At 33.3% G+C, this 21,485-nt stretch overlaps 2 protein-coding genes across 2 annotated transcripts; both read right to left on the bottom strand.

Annotated features, from left to right (window-relative positions):
- Positions 1-3,974: 3,974 nt before the first annotated feature.
- Positions 3,975-4,532, bottom strand: LOC132314175 (ankyrin repeat-containing protein ITN1-like). The gene has a single exon (XM_059813070.1). The coding sequence runs from the start codon at positions 4,530-4,532 to the stop codon at positions 3,975-3,977; it is 558 nt and encodes a 185-aa protein (XP_059669053.1).
- Positions 4,533-6,024: 1,492 nt separating this feature from the next.
- On the bottom strand, positions 6,025-20,918 carry LOC132314176 (uncharacterized). Its single transcript, XM_059813071.1, has 5 exons — positions 20,604-20,918; positions 10,166-10,364; positions 9,900-10,043; positions 9,339-9,419; positions 6,025-6,476 (listed from the first exon to the last, which is right to left on the bottom strand). Exons 1-5 carry the CDS (start codon positions 20,916-20,918, stop codon positions 6,025-6,027), a joined length of 1,191 nt encoding a protein of 396 aa, XP_059669054.1.
- Between the last annotated feature and the right edge of the window lie 567 nt (positions 20,919-21,485).

Below are 21,485 nucleotides of genomic sequence, written 5' to 3' on the forward strand. Positions count from 1 at the left end.
CTCAAACATCTACCATATCTACCAAAAAGGGAGCAGATGATGAAGTCATGGAGGTCGACAATGATATTTTCATACCAGGTAGTAATGTGATCGGCCAGGCTCCCAAAAGGAAGGTTGATGAAGGGAATCAGCCTAAGGTTACCGAGAGTACACCATCAGCCATTCCGAATGTCAAGGCTCTCATACAACACGATTGTTGCCCTGAATGGAAAGGTAAAGGAATTTCAGAATTAAATCGGCTAGATTACCAGAATACTTGGCCGAGAGTGGTATCTAATCCTCAGCCAAAATCATCATTGGCTAAGAGAATTCTTTTAGCCTGTCGTTCTCAACCGAATTTCAAGAAAAGAAAACGGGGATGGAAACTAAAAAGGGTTAAGTGGAGAAGAAATTCGCGGAAGAAAATGAATCGGCCAATTAATGCAAAATTTTGCATGGCCGATGCAGTGCTACATGAAGAAAATAAAATGGGGCGACCAATATCGGCCATAATGAAAAGAAGTCTAGCTGATATTAACTCTAAAAGGTTAGTCAGAAAGGTATTTTGGCTGAAGATAATGTTTCATCGGCCAGCTGTTGAGGTGCCAAATAAAAAAATCAAGGACGAGACAGGCCATAGCCGCTGGCATTCTAAAAGCTTACCCCGGCAGATAAAAAATCGGCCACAAAAGAAATACTATTCTTGGTATTTTTGGCTGATATAGCTGAAGTCATCAAAGAAAATGACTATTCAAAAACATGGGATGGCGTACTTTCAGAAGCTCCATGGGAGTATAAAAATTCAAGAGGATCAGCCATCAGAAAAGCTCCATACTGGCAGAATTTTGTTCTTTCAAAGCAAAAGCCAGTTAGATCGGCCCAAATGACATTACATAACTGCTTGATCCCGGCCGATCACGATCATGCCTTACTAGTAGAGTTGGGAAACTTCAATGGTGAGGTCTATCATGTATTTATAAATGGCCAATGTTTTGAGAGGTATCAGCCAGCTTTGTGGGAATAATAGAAGAACCAGGATCGGCCAGCTCTGGCCGACGCAAAATAAAGACCAACATAGAGGTGGTTCGGAAGAAATAAAGTCTAGAAGCTCGCTAGCTGCCAGTTTCTTTCATGTTATAAAAATTCCAAAAATCTAATCGGCCTGAGTGGCCGATAAGACATTTGAAATTTGGGGGGCATTTGTTGGCACCAAAACTTGGCAGCCATCTTAGCGATGACGTGGACCAATGAAAAGCTAATAAGTATTTTTAACATGGCGTCAAGGGAATCAGCCAGTTAAGAAATATCAGGAGCAAGTATTGGAGAAAGTTACTCAGCCACTTCATTAACAAGGCAGTTGCTAAAATATAGCAACAAACATTTGACTTTATTCAAGTTGGGTTATCAACAGGAAAGGAAAGACTAAAGTTTTAAGGAAATCAGACAACTGAATTCCTATTTTATAGGAATTCTAGTTGGATGGAACAAGGAAAAAATACAAAAGGCAGCCGCGTCATGAATATAAAAGCGATAAATGGCTTTTGGGCAATTTAAGGGAAGAAACGGTGACCAAGTATAAGGAAAGAAGTTGCTAAAAATTTGCAACTTTCCAGCAACTTCTTTAGCAACTTTTCAGCAACAATTCGACAACTTGCATTTGACTAAATCAAGGAGAGTTTTCAACAAGGAGTTTCTATTGAAGCAAGAAGAGAAGAGACGCAAAAGACTACTGGAACGTGGTTTAGTTTGAGTAATAAAGTGAAGAAAATCAAGGAGCAAAGAGATTTTCTAGCAATTAATTAGGAAAATTAGTTGAGATAGAACTTCTATAAATAGAAGTATTGTATTCCATTTCCAATTCGTCCAGCACCACCACAAAACATGCATTTCAACTAAAAAAGTTTTCAATTGACTCTACGTCATTTTTTCCCTATCAATTTCTTTATTTCAATTTAATGGCAATTGATTAGATCATTGTCAACTATTTCAATTCAGCCATTTACTTTCTTTCAATTTCAATTATGCCAATTTTAATTACGCAATTTTAGTTAGGCTTTCAATTCAATGGCAATTGATTAAATTCTTGCCATTGAATCGTAGTGACAATTGATTAAATTCTTGTCATTACTTGGCTGATGGCAATTGATTAAATTCTTGCTATCACGTTTCAGTGGCGATCGATTAAATTCTTGCCATTGTGTTTGGTTGATGGCGATTGATTAAGTTCTCGCCATCACGTTCGGCCGGCGATCGATTAAGTTCTTGCCGCCTATTTTCACTCGGCCATTCCATCCATTCAAACATTCATCAGCCGTTGCATTTCTTTAGACACTCTAAAAAGTCCTTGCTACAAACAAGGCATAAAAGAACCTTGCTGGGAGTTCTTACTAGTCTCTCTCCGACACAATCGCCTGAGAGTCAGTCATCGGAAAAAGGGATAGGCTGGTGTTCAATTACATATTTTGGGTATTTTGTACAAATACTCTGGCACGCCCGCGAAGAGTCCATCGACCGGCGTAGGGAATAAAAACCGCGCGAACAGTATGCAAGGCCAAAGGAGAAAGTATTCGGTAACGCTGTGATACAAAAATAGTGTTATTGTATTAGACAATTCTTCCGTTGTGCCTTCATTTTGCTCTTTAATAAAATTCATTTATCAAAAAAAAAAAAAGAAAATCTTCAACACGGTTTGAATTTTGCAGTGATTTAGATGTATTATTTTGCAATGTGTCTGAATCGTTTGGTCGTTAGGCCATAATAAAGCTAACGAAATATTTTATTGAAGTTCAAGAATCAAGAGCTTTCACGCATTATAATTGATCAAACTTTTTGCTAATACAAATATAATGCATTTTGCAAGTGCAGAAGTTAAAAAATCATTATAGTACAATCCAACAAAAAACTAAGTTTGCTTGGTTTGAATTAATTAAATTGCTTAATCTTTAAATTAATTTCTAAAAGCTTTTGTATCGATCACTAAAAAGAAAACAAATAACATAAGACATTAAGGAAACATTTTTCTTAAAATAGAAAAAATCTACAACATACCCAAAATTTAAATTGGCTTCAATGTAATTTTTTTCCTGGCATATTTGATCAGACAGAGCAAATTTTTAGTAAAAAAATTACATTGAAGCCAAATAGAGAATCGGTGGAATAACAGTAACAAGAATTCGATTCATATACAAGAAAAGGCCAGGGTGACATGAGGTATAAGAGCTAAACCCTAAACCCTAAATAAGGAAAGAAAAGAAATGGCATGCCCCCCTGACTTAACGAAGGAAGAAACTCGTACAATAAGAAGTACATACCAATTTATGGAATTTCAGATTTCACTAGAAGATGACTCTTTTTTCTTTGTTTTCACATGAATTCTACTTAACAGATGACAACATGAATGAGAAGAAAATAAAAGTTTGCAGTGTGTATTTTGATTTTTTAAATAAAAAAATATTAGGGTTAAAAGGGGTTTTAACAAAGTCTAGGGGTAATAATGTTATTTTACATTCAAAAGTGATAGGACAACTTTGAAAAATGACGGTCAGTGAAAAACATAACAAACATGTATAATGTGAGTGATATTACAATTTAAAAAGTATTTCAATGCGATATTTGATCAAATGTGAGAAAGTGTCATTAAAGTTAGATCAAAAATATATTATCACAAGTCATTTGATTTTCATTATTTATATATATATATATATACTCAAAATAAATTGTTGGATCATTTTGTATACTTTAGCTGAATCACCTTTGAAATTAGAGGAGGAAAAATGAAAGTGAACAATATATTAATAATTTACATGTCAATTCCTTTTTCCTTCTAGTTCCGAACCATTTTTCAGAAACTCTACACTAGAGTTTATGCTAAGAATGACAGGATATATAAAAAGTGTCAAATCAAATAATCTTAAGTTCTTACCTTAGCAACAATGGTCATAACATACATATTAACAGACGAGATCGATAGAGATAAACTATCTGCTCTATCTACTTCATCTAGAAGAAGTATAAACAATCAAATTAAGTCCGTCCAAAATGCCCACACCATAGGTCGATCCGATCATCTCCACAAGCAGAGGAAATTGCGCGTATGCAAACAACGAGACGGGTACAACAGAAAGAGCACTTATAGAAGCAAAAATCCATGTCGTCTTCTCTCTAAAAACAAGATAGAATGCCGCTCCAAAGGCTACCATCATAAATATTATAGAGATGACTAGGCTTACGAGGCCAATAATAAATTTTGTGGGCAAGGCGTGGAGAAAATCAATTACTGAAAAACGGGAAGTGATGATTGACAAGAACATTAAGAGAAAGGATGTAGATGAAAGAAAAGCAAGCACATCTGATATAATAAAGATTGTAAATGCTTTATCCTTGGAGAGAATCAGAAAGCCATTGTTGTTATCAAATCCACCCGGTACCGTAATGACAGCCGCAAATACTATGGTGATAACTAGGGCTGTTACAATTGTGCATGAATTAGCATTATCTTTTAACCATTTCTCTCCTTCTATCATCAATTCCTTGTGCGTCTCTGAAAATATCATTGCAGCTGAATTTGCTTTCTTCCACTTGTTGCCATAATAGAAATAAATTTTTTCTATTCCCTGCATTAAATTGGTTGGTTATAGAAAGCAAATTTCATCAAATTGAGAGTTCAAAATATGGGATTGTGTAAAGGAACTTCAGAATTCTTCTATATTTTGAAAAAAAAAAAAAAAAATTATTCTTCTTTTTGGCAAAACTGAAACTAAATTTCTCTATTATTCACTCATCTAGGGAGCAGATAAAAGGGTACAGTACGGGACTTTGATAGTCATTGTATATTTGACCATACTATGAGTCAAATTCAGCTGGCCAATGCTTGATTGTTCAATTTTCTGAAAATAAGTTTAGGACTGACTTGATTCAGTGCTTAAGACTTGCTTCATTCAGATTTTTAATTATCATTATCAAGAACTCATAATCTTATTTTTGCAACTCATAAAGGACAAATTTTTAAAAACAAACTTTTTTTAATTGACTTATCAAAAAATAATTAACTAAACAAAATTTTGTACCAAGAGGAGGGGAGGGGTTCGAGCCCGATTGTGGTCGAAAAAATTGCGTGAATTATGTTTCTTGTCAATGAAAGAAAAAAAATCAATCAACCATCTATCTAAGGGTTTTTTTTTTTTTTTCGTATAAATATACCACAACTATGCTTCGAAAAAACAGTTTTATACGGAGTACTAGAAAGTATTCTTGCACCAAAAAGTATTCTTACATCCAATTTTGGGTATTACCTCTCCTCCCCAAATAGGAGGCTAAGGGTTCAAGGTGCCTGTGTTGTTTACCTTACCAAAAATAATTAAAAAATCAAATACCCTTTTCGAGTAATTTTGAAAATTGTGAATATTCTTTCCATATTCATATAAAATCAATTCGGTGTAGTTAATAAAAGAAGTCCATTTTTATTTACAACTGTTTTTCTAAAATGAACCAATATCCTATTTTCGATTGGATATCAGGTTAAACTCAATTAAATTCATGCTCCATCAACTAAAAGCGATTTTAAAAATGATGGAACTATACAATAGGCACAAGGGTTGGACCAAAACTTCATAGAATGTAGTAATAAAAAATAATTTTAAGACAGTTAAATCTAAGAGAAGATGTGACAAATAATAAGAAAGAATGAAAAAAGAGAATTTATATAGTCAATTTTATCCATAATTGATAAAGGTGTTGTGCTATAAATCCACTTCATCTAAATAAATGAAACACGTAACTAAAATTTGTAATCTAATGGTATTTTTTGGCCTTTCATAATAAAAGGTCAAAGGTTTTAAGTTTCCAACAAGTGGGTGTGTGAATATATCCTTACCAAGGTAAAAATAAAATTAAAATAAACAGAACACATAAAAAAAATATACACCACATCTATCATGAAAATAGACTGACATGTAAAGAAAGTTTACTTTTATTTTTGGTAAATGACGCGAAGAAAGTTACTATCAAAAGACCTATTTTTAAAGGAGTAAAAAATATTACCGTAAATCACTGCAATTCATGTTGCATTTGTAGAGCTGCACCGGGTGCACAATCTTTGAGCACGAGTTTTTGTTCACTTTTCAAGCATGCCACCATATCCAGACTAGTGTTGCCTGCTGAATCACTCATCAACAAAAGCGTACGGGCAACACCAAGTTCATCGGAGAACTTGTAAATGAATTTGAATAGGCCTATATTCCGATTAACAATTGCAATATGAATCAAGTTTTGTCCCTCTTCGTTCTTATGAAATATCGCTTCAGGAAATACTGAAATGATTTCTTTAACAATTTGAGTAATTCCATAACTAGCCGCCATTATTAATGACTTGTTAATTGTTGTTGTAATTTCAATTTCTGAGGAATCTACTTTTGCAAGTTCCATGCAAAAATGTTTGAAAAGCCGTAGTGCCTGTTCATTCTTCCTTTTTATGTCGTGGATGTACTTGATCCCCGATACTGTTTGAAGTCAAAGAAATTTATAAGAATGCAGTATGTACTGTATAGTGCAAATAATTTGTAGCTATTACTAATTTACCGGTTCCTTACCTAACATCATGACTTTCCAAATCAAGCGGAGCAACTTTTGCTTCATACCTAATAACAACGAAAAGGAGTTCAACAAGAGTACAAATAAAATAAAAGATTCTTAAATCGCAACCTTGGATCACTTTATTTGAACCCGACAACTTTCGGGTGAGTACATCCAAATGGACGCTTGGCTCAATACTGGATCAAGAATTGGTCCGGCTCTGATACCTTTTGTTATGGGTCGAGTGTTTGTCCTCTAACCCATAACTTAGATAGTGTTACATACTCTCCCTTATATATACATTTCACTTTTTATCCGGATCCGATACGAGATGTCCTCTTACATCAGGTTTCGCCTTGGACACTCTACCTCGTATCATATTTTTAAGTTTAATATCCAACCTGCGTGAAATTGGTTACTCCAAAAAACAAAAAACTTGGCTCAACCCCACTGTGGGCCTATTATTCTAGATCAAGCCCACCCAAAGCAGGCTGTAACGCTCAAGCCAGAAGGGTTCTTCATAGCCCATTTTAAAACTTTTTTTCTACACCAGCAAAATGGTTATTATTTGGGATAATTAGGTTCCAAAGACCAAAATTAAAGAAAATTGATTTAAAGTAAAAAGATTAATAGTCACCAATCTTGATACAAAATTGCTCTTTAGTGACCATTTGAGGATAATTTTTCAAAGACTTTTATTTGGCTTACGTAACGTTATTAAATAGATTATTTATAATTTTCAATCAAAAAAATATAAGTCTCAATCCAACCAAATTATTAAATAGTTTATAATTCACAAGATAGTAAATTAAAAGATATAAATTTAGATAGTCATTATAGAACATAATTAATAATGAAAACTATGGGGCTAATGTATTTTTTATGAGGGTTTGTGTTGAAATGACACATTTGTGTATGGTTAAACGAGTATAAGCAGGTTACGCGGGTTCAACCCCACAACCTTAATATGACATATTTAATTAATCGGTTAATCGTGTCAATCATTTTACGACCTAAACTCGTTTAAGGTCAACCTAAACCAACTTATCTCGTACCATGTTTGAATCGTGTTGGTGGGTCGTGCCTAATTTTGCCACCCCTACATGTAAGGGTGGGAATGTAATACGACCTAACAGGTTGAGCTTTTTAGGTAAGAAGGCAAGCGTCTAACCTGTAACAATAAGGTATGTTGGTACGACCGGAGTGCTTAAAATACAGGGTGTATGTGTTTGGCAACAGAGCAGTACAGCTAGCAGATATGTTTATATATTAACAGGCCATTAGTTCAATGGTACAACCACCTACCTTCAAACTAGGGTAATTACCTGATAATAAAATATTTATATATATATACACACACACATATTGAAAGGCAAGCAATAAGATGATTATATTTTATCAAAATGGCAATTCTTTGGGGCGAAATAAGTTGTTTATGGCGATGATCATAGAGATAATGATAAATTGTGTCAGTGAAAGCCTATACAAATTTTGCTTTAGGTAAGTTATATTTGTAAGATTATTTATTTAACTATGCTTATATAATTTGGACATCTAACATATTATTTAGTGACTAAGTAAATAGATATTAATTAATATTATTTACTTCTGAGCAACTTATAAATTACCTTTATGATAATTACTTATTGGAAAAGTGTTTTTCTTTCTTATTCCTTATTTTGATGGAAAGTGAAATTAAGGTTACTAATAAGGAAAACTGGTTATCTCTTCGCCTTTATAAAAGTACAATATCCGAATGAAATTTTTATATGTGTAAAAGGCCAAGAGAGATAAATCAGTTTTCACGCTTTGCCCCCATTGATCAGAGTTGCAATTTAATTCGTTGTTAAAGGATCTCGACATTGGACTTGATCTTAACAAAGTTTGTTATTATATTATTATTATTATCATTCCCCTCTCGGCAGAAGAATTGGTGATGACTGGGACCTCCCTCTGTCTGTTGTGAGACCACCGGCGAAACCACCAGACACCTAGCTTATGGAAACTCGAGGCTCTGTCCATGCTCACCGGATTGTGAAGTTCTCTTTGATCTTCAACTACTAACAGTTGCCCTTTGGGCTTGGTCCACCCTCTAGGTTTTTGTTTCGGCAACTTCGCTTATGGGCCTAGTTGATCTATGATGTATTGGTTCCTATCTTAGCCCATTATCTTTATGGGCCTGTTGCATTGTGCTTTTTTTATCTATAAATTTCATTTCACCTTTCAAAAAAAAAAAAAAGGTTTGTTATCATAGATATATATATCTAACTATATATATTTATACTTTATAGAATGTAAAATTAATTGAGTTATAAGATCTAGGAATTCATGATTATTTATGATTAATGTTTAACACAAATTATTAGAGTTTACAATATTTAGCTAACCTTGAATTTACTTTTTGTTTTTATCTATTTTTTCTCTTGATAAGAAACTCACACACTCATTTAGCTTTAGCTTTATGAGAAGTTGAACCCTCACCACGAAGGTCTCACTCTAAATTGGTTAGCTAATAACACTGCAAAATTGTATTACGGGTAATAATAGAGAGTTAATTCTATAATTGAATATGTCATCATCGACATTAATGACATAATAAAGATATCAGCCCCACTCACATAAATAGACCTACGGACTCCACATCATATACTTGTATTAATGCTAGCAAGACATCTAGGTGGAGTTAACATTTCGAGTTTTGCCATTAACCGGGAAAAAAAAGTATAAGATAATAAATCAATTAATTAAGGAAAAAAAAAAACCACAGATAGAAACAAACTTAAACTAACCATAACTGTAGAAATTGGTCGGATTCTCAATGTTGCTTCCACTACGGTGGTAGGCAGACTCTTCCAACGGCACAGGAACATCTAGATGAGATAACAAGCAGCAGTTAAATATACCTGTACACATGACTAAAGTACTTTATATAAGACTGATTTTTTAAAAGGCATAGTTCAATCACATAAGGTTGAGTGTGTTTCAGGGTCTTTTTGATTTCTAATCACATAAGGTGGAGTCAGTAGTTCTCTTGGTCTGACCTAATATATAAGAAGGTAATTGGATGTCAACTAAGATCACAAGAAAAACACACCTCACTTGCACATTTATTTTCTTTTAGTTTTTTAAACCTAAGATCCTATAAGAACCAATCAAAAGTCTCAGGTCTATTGGTATTTCCTCTACCTTCATGAATTGTCAAAAGTGAGTGTGTACGTTTATTTCTTGCAAATGGAAAGAAAAAGAAAAAAAAAAAAACCTATAAGAACCACTACTGAAAAAAAATAAATTAAATAGCAAACAAGATTGATAGATGAAGAAGAAAGAGAGAGATGATAGAATTGACTAACAAAAGTAGATTAATCTTTGCCAGAAGTTAAATTTCATTCCACTTCGGAATGCAGCATTTTCCACAGCAATCAATTCAAATAGAGAAAGGCACCGGCTCCCCCTTGCCAATGCAGGATAGCGTTTAACCAATGATAGAGCAATGTCTGTCGCAGAGACAAGAAAGAAAAGGTTAACAATGTTTTGAAGTAAAATTACTACCAAATTATAGAAAAGGTACGTGGCTGTAAATTATCAAATCATATATGATAAATTAAATACTACTTACCATAAAAACCATGTAACATAAAAGATGTGACAATCCTAGTACCAGAATCACGATTAATTAGTTGTTCCTTCACGTCTTCGCTAATGAGGTCCATTAAGTAATGAAACATATTCTCATGGCCACTAGAAGCAGCTTGGTAGAGTGGTAGATTCCCGTCATTGTCTGAAACAGTGGGCAGACTTGGGTTCTTGGCCACTAACTGTTGGGAAACGTGCAAGTTTTAAAAACTTTTCGAGGGATTTTGATTCATAAATCTTGATTCATCACATAGAGACAAGTTTTATACAAAAATAAAAATATGATGTATCATTCAATTAATGGATTGAATACTTACATCAAAGGTCTGAGTAAACCTTTAAATCTTTCCTCTAAAGTGAATGTTCTCACTTATTGTAAATCCCTTAGCAAGATACCTTCTCCTTAGATCTCTATTTTCTGGGTAATTGTTATACCTTTAGGAGTCACTCATAAGCCTCCATGAATGACCTTGGAAAAATAGGCTTGTGGGAGCCTCCATTAGATGAAAACATTAACCCTAATTTTTTTAGAGAGAGAAAATTTATTCCTTTTTTTCTTCTTCTAAAAATCACCATCCAAATATACATAGACCATGTATATTTATAGGCAACATAAAGGTAAAGAAAATGAAACAACGAATCCTTCTCAGTCTCTAATTTACATGTCTCAAATCTAATATAATTCCAATATCAAGTTGGGTTATGAGTGAGAATCCACTAGGCCTATTATTTTATTGGCTACAATGAATTAATAATTGGCCCGGTCCATGAACCCAATTCAATTAATTCATAAATTAATTTCTACTCCACTAAAAGAAATTAATTGAACTCCAATTAAATAATAAATAACCTGTAAGCCAATATTGCACTTTGACCCCTCTATGCATAATTAGTTATCAGATAAATAAAGCTATCAATCCGATTACTTAATTAATATATTTATTTTGGTACCATTGATTATTTCTAGCTCGATCACAATAAAACATTTGTTTGACAAAAATAATTATTTAATAAATAAATATATAATAAATTATTTTGTCTAAAACCACACGAAGGCCTTCGAATTTACTTTGTGATCAACCATAATCAATACAAAATAAATACAAGTAGCAATGATGCAAATATTGAAAATATAACCCTTTAACTATTAATCACATAATTACCCAAAGTGTCGGTCTAAGGATCCCGAAGAATCCGCCGAACAAATCAAAGTAATTATTAATTAATAAAAGAGTCTATAATTTTCTCATACTTAAGAGTCAAATGCCATGACGATGATAGGGAGCAATTGCATACGACGGCTCTCGCAATATATCTCAACCTAACGCGGATCCAGTTCAAGTCTTAATTAATTATGAGTCCATCCATAATTATCGAATATGAACAATTTATAATTACTATTTATATATTATGCATTGATTGCCATCACTTACATATATATATATAAATATTTCTTGTAATCACAGGAACACTATCAATTTCATAGTGAATCAAAACATAATACATTGAATTCACCAATTATATAAATCATAAATATTTCAGATATGTCAGGAACATATGTCACTATAATCCAGATGGGAATTTGCTATGCCAGGGCATATAAATCCCAACAGCTCCCACTTGCCCTTATAGCCAATCCAAATTGCACCTAACACCAATGTTATTCAGATGATGATCAAAATTATTGATCAATGACACCTTTGATAATGGATCAACAAAGTTGTAATCCAATGCAATGTTCTGGCTACAAGTACATTTTCTTGCCAGACAATATCATGTAGAACATGATACTTCCTCTCAGTGTATCTTGTTCCTTTATTGAACCTTGGGTCATTGGTTTGGACTACTTCTGCACTATTGTTGCAACATAGCTCAATAGGCAGGCTAATATACTCCACAACTTCTAAATCAGTGAGATCAAACCAATAGGCTTCATTTGCCGCCTTTAAGGCTGCAATGTATTCCACCTGCAGGTTTGAGTTAGCAATTGAAATCTGCTTAACAATCTACCAACTGATTTCCCTTCCATTAAATGAACATACACTAAGACATGAACCTCATAGTATCTACTTCTGATTGAAAATCAGAACTAGCATACCTGACTAGGACCATATAATCACATCCATAACTGAGTATGATATCCTTGGTCCTCCTTAGATACTTAATGATATTTTTCACAACAGACCAGTTATCAAGTTCAGGATTGGACTGATATCATCTGACTATCCCTACAATGTAGCGGATGTCCTATTTGGTATAAACCATGGCATATATGAGACTCTCATATGCCAAAGCATATAATTTCAGTCTCATTTGCTCAATCTCCTCTGCTAGTCTTGGAAAACTACTTAATAGAGAGAACAATCCATATCAATTAAGCAAGAACTCATTCTTTGAGTTATGCATACCAAACCTGGTCAAAACTTTATCAATGTAGGATTATTAAGATAAGCCTATTTTCCTTTTAACCTGATCTTGCAAAAGCTTGATCCTAGGAATATAGCTTACATCTTGAGAATCCTTCATATAAAAGTAATTGAACAACTACCTTTTTATTGATGACAAAACTTCCACGTCATTATAAATGAGTAGGATGTCATCAATATATATAGAATCAGAAAAATAATGGCATTCCCTTGTACACTCATGATTTATGCACTAAGAAATCTTCTGGTATCTTTTTGTAGATTAACTTGCCTTCCATAGGTATTACCCTACTAGAAATGATGCGACCCGAGCGTGTGCACAAAATAATGCACAACACTTTGGTTTTGGAAATGGTATCAAGCGGGCATCATAGTTTACATTTGTAAACCGCTAGACACTTATACTATGTAGTATGAAGTGAGAAGGGATCGAACCCAAGGGATTGAACACGTGTTGGGACTAAACTTGATTTTAATGCTAATTAGATTGTAAAAGAGAGAAGAGAAAGAGAGAGAAAGAGTGTGAGAGAAAAATATTTTGGTGGAGTGATTAAACTAAAATTCAATTAAAAGCATGAAAATAGAAATGACATTAAACTAAGAATTAAAGAGATAGGAAGAGAGTCTTAGGGTTAGGATTCACCACTAAGCCCATGCAATTAACCATATGCTTTCAATTAATGGGGAATTTATTAGTGTAATTATAGATATGGTCACATTATCATCACAAATCACAATTGTAAGCATAGATTATCAACATCAAGAATGAATTGTTTACCTAATGACAATTAAACTAAAGTGTAGAACCCATTCAAGACTACGTTATAACCCACCATACACATTCACAAATGTATTCGATAAAAGCACACATCAATTAAGAGGATAATACTAATTGTAATTAAAAGTATGGATTAACATAATCAAGCACAAATTGCCTACTTTACTACAATTACCTAATGACAATAAGCTAATTTGTAGAACAACCCATCAAGATTAAGCCTTTATCCATCAAATTAATTTACAATTGTATCAACTAAGTCTCATGCTATGGCCATCACTAAACACAACTAAAAGAAGTATTTAGTGTAGAGTATAATTCTAAATCAATCACACATAGACATGCAATTTTCATATAGAATTAATGGAAGAATTAATTTTCAAACATCTAATGAAGAATAAAATCCCTAATTAATCATATATAGACATACAATCAACTTGGAGATTTCAATGGAAGAATTAATCAATACAAGCCCTAATTTGTCAAATCAAGCATGTATATATAAATAAATCACAAGGCCAAAGATTTAATTACAACTTAATAATTCCCCATTAAAAGAAAAACAAAGGTTTAGGTTACATGAACTTAGGGCTCATCCAAGCCCTAAGTGAAGAACTAGCTCATGGAGGAGATGATCATGGTGTCAACAAGTTCTATCTCCATCTTTTGGCCCTTCTTCTTCTTCCTTCAACTGTAGACAAAGCCTCTGTCAAAAAATATTCTTGAAACCCTCGCTTTTTTTCTTCCTTTCGTTTTCTTCCAGAGAGAACAATATCACGATACAGATTAAAAAATAATCAAAACTTAATTCTTCAAATAATAAATCACTAAACTAATAAATACTAACCCTAAAAACAATGGGCCTCACTGGACTTAAGTAATAAACCTATTAAAGCCCACTAGGTTACAAAATAAGCCCAAACATTAAAATAAAAATATGCAATGTTGCCAAGTCCTGGGGGATTGATCTCCCACCCTGGGGGATCGATCCCCCACAGTTGGAAAATTCCTTTAAGCCTTATTCAGCTCAATTTTTGCCCCGGGCTATTTGGTTTGCTTCTCCATCTTTGGGAACATCATCAAAGGCCCGAGATTGACCGTTTTGTGCCATTTTCTGAAAATATTTGCTTAACTCCAAAAAGGCTTAATTGGACCGTTCTTAGCTCATTTTAACTTTATTGCCCTGAAATACACATAAACATAAATTAGGACTAAAACATAAACTTAAGATAGATGCAAAGACTGAAATACCCTAGCTTAGGTGCTGAAATGTGCAACATTTAAGCACTTATCAAGAAAGTTCTACAAGATCTCAAAATTTATTAGAATACATAGATTCCAACTCTGATTTCATAGTAATTCGCCAAAACGATCTGTATCCATATCGGTTCACGCTTCCGTGTAGCTTACTGGGTCCAACTTATGTTTAACAGGGATGTCCATAATGGTCTCACCTAAAAACATGATTCTGTCAGATTAGATGATAATCCTCCCACTACATCAATGTACCGATGCAAGAATCTGTGTAGTAGATGATGCTAACGCATCAATAGGGAATTCATATATTATTCTCAATCTCTATAATAAGTGTGTTCACATATGGTACATCTGGTACTCATACCAAATTCTCTAACATTATGCTACTAGGTATGTGATTCATAATATGATTCTCCTATAGATAAACAGTGAGTGTAAACAATCAATTTTTATCATTGAGATCATAAAATAATCAGTCCTAGTGACATTTTAGAGTAGCTATCAAATCTATCATGCGTATGATCTGTTTCCAACTTACTTGTCCATATCAAGCGCACATGTGCAAGACTACCTCATATGCGCATGTGATTCAAACTAAGATTTAGTCAAAAACACAGCTCAACGGTATCCTTAAGATAGACTAAGATGGAATGCAGTTCATAATACGCATCGATATCATTAATGCTAAACTCTTAAATGAAAGAGATAATGTGGCATAACTGATCATAGATCCAACCATGTTAAGTAGAATTCTGTTATTCCTATTTGACACCTAAATGCATTTAGCGTCAATTGCGGAAAACTGGTACACAACACCCTCATTGACCATATAGTCTTTGCACTATTCGAAGAAATACTCATATCCTCGATCAAATCGAAGTGTCTTGATAAGTTTACCTAATATGTGCTTCACATCAGTTTTAACCTTCTCAGAATATACCAAGAGTTTAAGACTTGTGTTGCATCAGATAAACTTATCCAAAACGTGAGTAATCTTGCTTGGATGTTCATAAGACCACACGTGTCAATGTGTACCGACTCCAATTGTCCTTTATGTCTATTTCATCTGGCTGATTAAGCCCCAAGAGTTATCTATCCTTCAAAACAGGGTTCACAAGTTTGGTTTAGGCTCCTCTGCCTCACTAGGTAATTAACCTTCTTTGACCAATCTTTGAATCTCATTTTGACTGATTACAACCCAAAAATAGACGCTAAAAATACAATGAGTCAGGAATAACAATTTTTCTCTTAACATTCAATCTAGAAGATGCAACATTAGTTTCTACATCCTACAAATCTTAAGAGTTTGTGATTATAGTATATTAACCATCTTTCAATGCACCAAAAGCATATCTATTCAATTTTATAAAACCTGTTTTACTAAATAACAACACAGTTTTTATAAACCACAAGTGAAACAAGAATTAGATAGCGTTTAACTTCTGTGCATAAAGATAGTTCTCTAATATTAATATCCTCATATACTCTAATTTCAGATGTAATACTCCCACTGACTTAGCTACAACTTTGTCATCCGGTCAAGTACAAATATATTCCATATCATCGAGGCTTCTGGATTCCTGAAATCCTTACAATGAATTGCAAACATGTTTAGTGGCTCAAGAATCTATCCATCAGGAATTAATAGACGCAACCACATAACATGGCTCAATGATTAAATATATATTTTCCTATGCCACGTCATTGCTTAGACAATTCGTCCTTTAGTGTTTTAGTTAGCGACAAAAGAAACAATTTTCTTCGCCCTCAATATACACTGCCTTATTCCCTTTAACCTTTTTAAATACCCATGTTTTGTGCTAGCCTAGTCCTATTATCATCCTTCTTCTTTACTTTGCCCTTCCACTTGGGCCTAAAAGAAGATGGTATAGACTAGGTTAGATTAATAGGAACGCCTATGCTTTTGATTATCCCTTCATCTGTTACCAATTCTATAAGAATATCAGCGAGTATGAACTCAAACTGATTCCTTATTTAGTTCATTCTAAAAGAGTCGAACGAGTTTGGTAACAAGGTAATAATCATGTCAACTTGAAACTTACCACCCAAGTCAGCCCTATTGATCTCCAGCTAATTTTTAAATAATAAACAATCATTTTCAAAATTCGATTTCATATTGGAGTTCCTTAGGCTATCTTGATGGTGTTCAAGTCTAACATAGTACGTAGGCATACGCCCTATCTAATCTCACTAAAATATCTCATTAAGTATCTTAAAGTAAAGGAATTAGGTATAGGAGTATTATATACATTTTGTAACCTTACGTTGTGAATAAAATATCTAAGTTCTTTTTCCAGTCATTATAAATGAGGTCCAATATCATAGAATATGTAAGCAAGCAGATAAATGGATTAGACATAATTAATCTGAATATAAATGCATTCATACAATATACAAGGTGAATTATTAATACTGTCATGCATATTTAAAATTAAAATGAGCTTGTTAACCATATAATATAATAAATCTCAATCGAACAAGAGATCATTATCATTATTGGTGAACAATTCCTTTTAATTAATGCGGGTCCCTCAACTCTGTAGCATAATAAATCAACCAATCAATATATCAATAACTTATCCTGTTGGAGGAGTTCATTATTACTATTGAGATTCATTTACTATTAGGCGAGCACTTCCATTAAAATAATATGTGGGTCCCTTAACCACTGCATGAAAAATCGGATAACCAATACACTAATAACTTATTCAGTTGGCGAAGTTCATTATTGTTATTGGCGGGCAAATCCCATCATCTCCATATTTCTTAAGACAATGTCTTGTCTATTTATATGAAATGATTCCCGATTATGTTTAGCCTTTCTAAAATCACCTAGTATAGACTACTACGTTGGGGAGCTAACACTATTGATTTTAGATTGAGTGTATAACGTTATTAATGCTCTAATGAAAAATAAAACATTAAATATCTTGTCATTATAATCTAGACTCTTTAAATCATGCATAGGGCCTTATTTTTAAAGATCTAATTACAATAAGCATTTAATATTATTATTTTCATGAGATAACCATTCTTGTAATATTAAGACTCTTCAAATCATGCATGGTGCCTTATTTTTGAAAATCTAATTACAATGGTGTTAATAACGAAGTCCATGGGGCAATATATAAAAATCCCCGCTCCCACTCAATTTTTAATCGTTCATAATTAGGGTTTTCATTTTATTCATTTACATGATATAATGCATGCAAAACGTTTTGATTTTAATCCAATTAAATTTAGAAAATATTTGGACTTTAAACGATTCACTAATATTTAATTTGAAGCACACTTTAAAAATAATTTACAAAAAATAATTTTGCGTTTCCCAATAAGTGTCCTCAAATTAATTAGTAATCAGATCCACTTAATTTTCATAATTTAATAAATATAAATCAAGTCATTTAATTAAATATCATGGATCCAATGCATGAATAATAACTAATTAACAATTATCTATTCCATACATTTCATACATCGCATAATTAAATAAATGACAAATAAAGCAAATAAAATGGCCAATGGAATCAGCTTTTAACATTTAATTGCTCTAAGTATTGTGCGAGGGTCCACCACCGACTTGTAAACACCTGTATAGAGCTGGTACGCGCTTGCGGAGGCAAAACAGCACTTGGAACGCGCCCGGAGGGCCCCACATGCGCTTACACGCGCCTGGGGCATGCACCAGGTGAAGGCACGCGCCCCCACGCGCTGGCACGCGCTTGGGGCGCGTGGGACGCGCCCCCACGCACCAGGGGCGCGTTGGACGAGCCTCCATGCACCTGCACACGCGTGGAGGTAACACAACTTTAGTTGGCGCGTGCAAGGCACGCGCCAGCATGTGATGCAAATGCCACCTCCTGGCGCGTGTTCCTCACGTGCCAGCATGTGATGCAAATGCCACCTCCTGGCGCGTGTTCCTCACGCGCCAGGCTTACCCTCTATGCACCACATCTGATTCCAGCCTCCTCTGACGCCTCTTCTTGCCGCTGGCGATGCTTCGGCCATCGGAAAAACGCCGAAAAATTCCAGAAAAATCAGAAAAATTCCCAGAAAATTAAATTAAGCCTCAAAATATTCCAGAAAAATTCCAAAAAATTCGGAAAAATTTCAAAAAATTACTGAAGCATAATTTAACCCTTTTGGACCTTCTTGAAACTTCATAGCATCCTTTGATGAATATTGCATGGCTTTAAAAATATTTACAACTTGAAATATAATGGAAAAAATTAAATTATATCATTGAACTTTCAAACGGCTAAATCAAAGCCTTAATTACATTCATCCAAAGATAAAATTACATTCAATTAACCTATAAGCTTCATCCATGGCCCAAACATACATCATCATTCCTTCACAATTATACATACATCATGATCATATAATAATATAAACATATGCATATATAAATTTGGATCCATGAATGATGGTTTTCATAAAATCATGATCTCTAGTAATGAATCAAACCATGCTCTGATACCACTGTTGGGAAACGTGCAAGTTTTAAAAACTTTTCGAGGGATTTTGATTCATAGATCTTGATTCATCACATAGAGACAAGTTTTATACAAAAATAAAAATATGATGTATCATTCAATTAATGGATTGAATACTTACATCAAAGGTCTGAGTAAACCTTTAAATCTTTCCTCTAAAGTGAATGTTCTCACTTATTGTAGATCCCTTAGCAAGATACCTTCTCCTTGGATCTCTATTTTCTTGGTAATTGTTATACCTTTAGGAGTCACTCATAAGCCTCCATGAATGACCTTGGAAAAATAGGCTTGTGGGAGCCTCCATTAGATGAAAACATTAACCTTAATTTTTTTAGAGAGAGAAAATTTATTCCTTTTTTTCTTCTTCTAAAAATCACCATCCAAATATACATAGACCATGTATATTTATAGGCAACATAAAGGTAAAGAAAAGGAAACAACGAATCCTTCTCAGTCTTTAATTTACATGTCTCAAATCTAATATGATTCCAATATCAAGTTGGGCTATGAGTGAGAATCTATTGGGCCTATTATTTTATTGGTTACAATGAATTAATAATTGGCCCGGTCCATGGATCCAATTTAATTAATTCATAAATTAATTTCTACTCCACTAAAAGAAATTAATTGAACTCCAATTAAATAATAAATAACCTGTAAGTCAATATTGCACTTTGACCCCTCTATGCATAATTAGTTATCAGATAAATAAAGCTATCAATCCGATTACTTAATTAATATATTTATTTTGGTACCATTGATTATTTCTGGCTCGATCACAATAAAACATTTGTTTGACAAAAATAATTATTTAATAAATAAATATATAATAAATCATTTTGTCTAAAACCACACGAAGGCCTTCGAATTTACTTTGTGATCAACCATAATCAATACAAAATAAATACAAGTAGCAATGATGCAAATATTGAAAATATAACCCTCTAACTATTAATCACATAACTACCCAAAGTGTCGGTCTAAGGATCCCGAAGAATCCGCCGAACAAATCAAAGTAATTATTAATTAATAAAAGAGTCTATAATTTTCTCATACTTAAGAGTCAAATGCCATGACGATGATAGGGAGCAATTGCATACGACGGCTCTCGCAATATATCTCAACCTAACACGGATCCAGTTCAAGTCTTAATTAATTATGAGTCCATCCATAATTACCGACTATGAACAATTTATAATTACTATTTATATATTATGCATTGATTGCCATCACTTACATATATATATATATATATATATATATATATATATATATATATATTTCTTGTAATCACAGGGACACTATCAATTTCATAGTGAATCAAAACATAATACATTGAATTCACCAATTATATAAATCATAAATATTTCAGATATGTCAGGAACATATGTCACTATAATCCAGATGGAAATTTGCTATGCCAAGGCATATAAATCCCAACACTAACAACTTGGCTCCCTCAATGTTGCCAGATTTTGCTGCAAAATGAAGACTCGTCTTACCATTATCATCAGCTACAGTCACATCCTCTGGTGACATGAACCGCAGTAGATTACTCACAAAATGCTTTCTCCGCATACAACCAACTGCTGCCATGAGTATTGTACTCTTCGATCTAGTGATGCCTGCTCTGACTACATCTCTATCTCGTTCCAAGAATGCTCTGACTTCGTTCCAGTCACCTCTCAGTGTAGCCCTATACACCAGGAGGTAAATGTCTTCGTCTTTCCTTGCAACTTCTTTGTTTATTACTGGCATCAAAATTAAACCAACATAAAAATAAACCAAGGAGCTAGAGAGTGCACGCTTCCTCTTTCTTTTGGCTCTTTAATTGGATTTCAGTTTTAGTATCATGGCTCACCTTTTTCAGTGATTAATTCTTTCTACAGTAATCAAATTTTCCCACACTGTAGTTTTCCTTATAAAGCTTCATGGCAGGAGCGGAGCCAGAATTTTACTTTTGGTGTGTGTGTGGGGGGGAAAGAAATTAGAACTATCTACCTAAAATTTGAAAAAAAAAAAAGAAAAAAATTTAAATTATAAATCAATAGAATTTTTTTTTTTTTTTTTTTTTTTTTTTTTTTTTTTTTTTTTTTTTTTTTGTAAAATATTAGTCTTAGTATATTTATTGAGAAAATTGCAACTGAAATAAATAGAAATGAAAATTTGATAAAAAAAAGAAAATACATAGAGAAGAGAAAATGATAAGATATGTAAAAAGACAAATGTAAAGAAACTTAAACAAAAATAATTTTTCTTCAACAATTGTTCCAATTTTCTAAAAACTCAAATTTTTTTTTTTTTTTTTCAGGATTTTGATTTACT

Source organism: Cornus florida, unplaced genomic scaffold (genome assembly GCF_030987335.1).
Source record: "Cornus florida cultivar Cherokee Brave unplaced genomic scaffold, ASM3098733v1 CherokeeBrave_3.0.0_Hap2_Chr06, whole genome shotgun sequence".
Lineage (NCBI taxonomy): Eukaryota > Viridiplantae > Streptophyta > Magnoliopsida > Cornales > Cornaceae > Cornus > Cornus florida.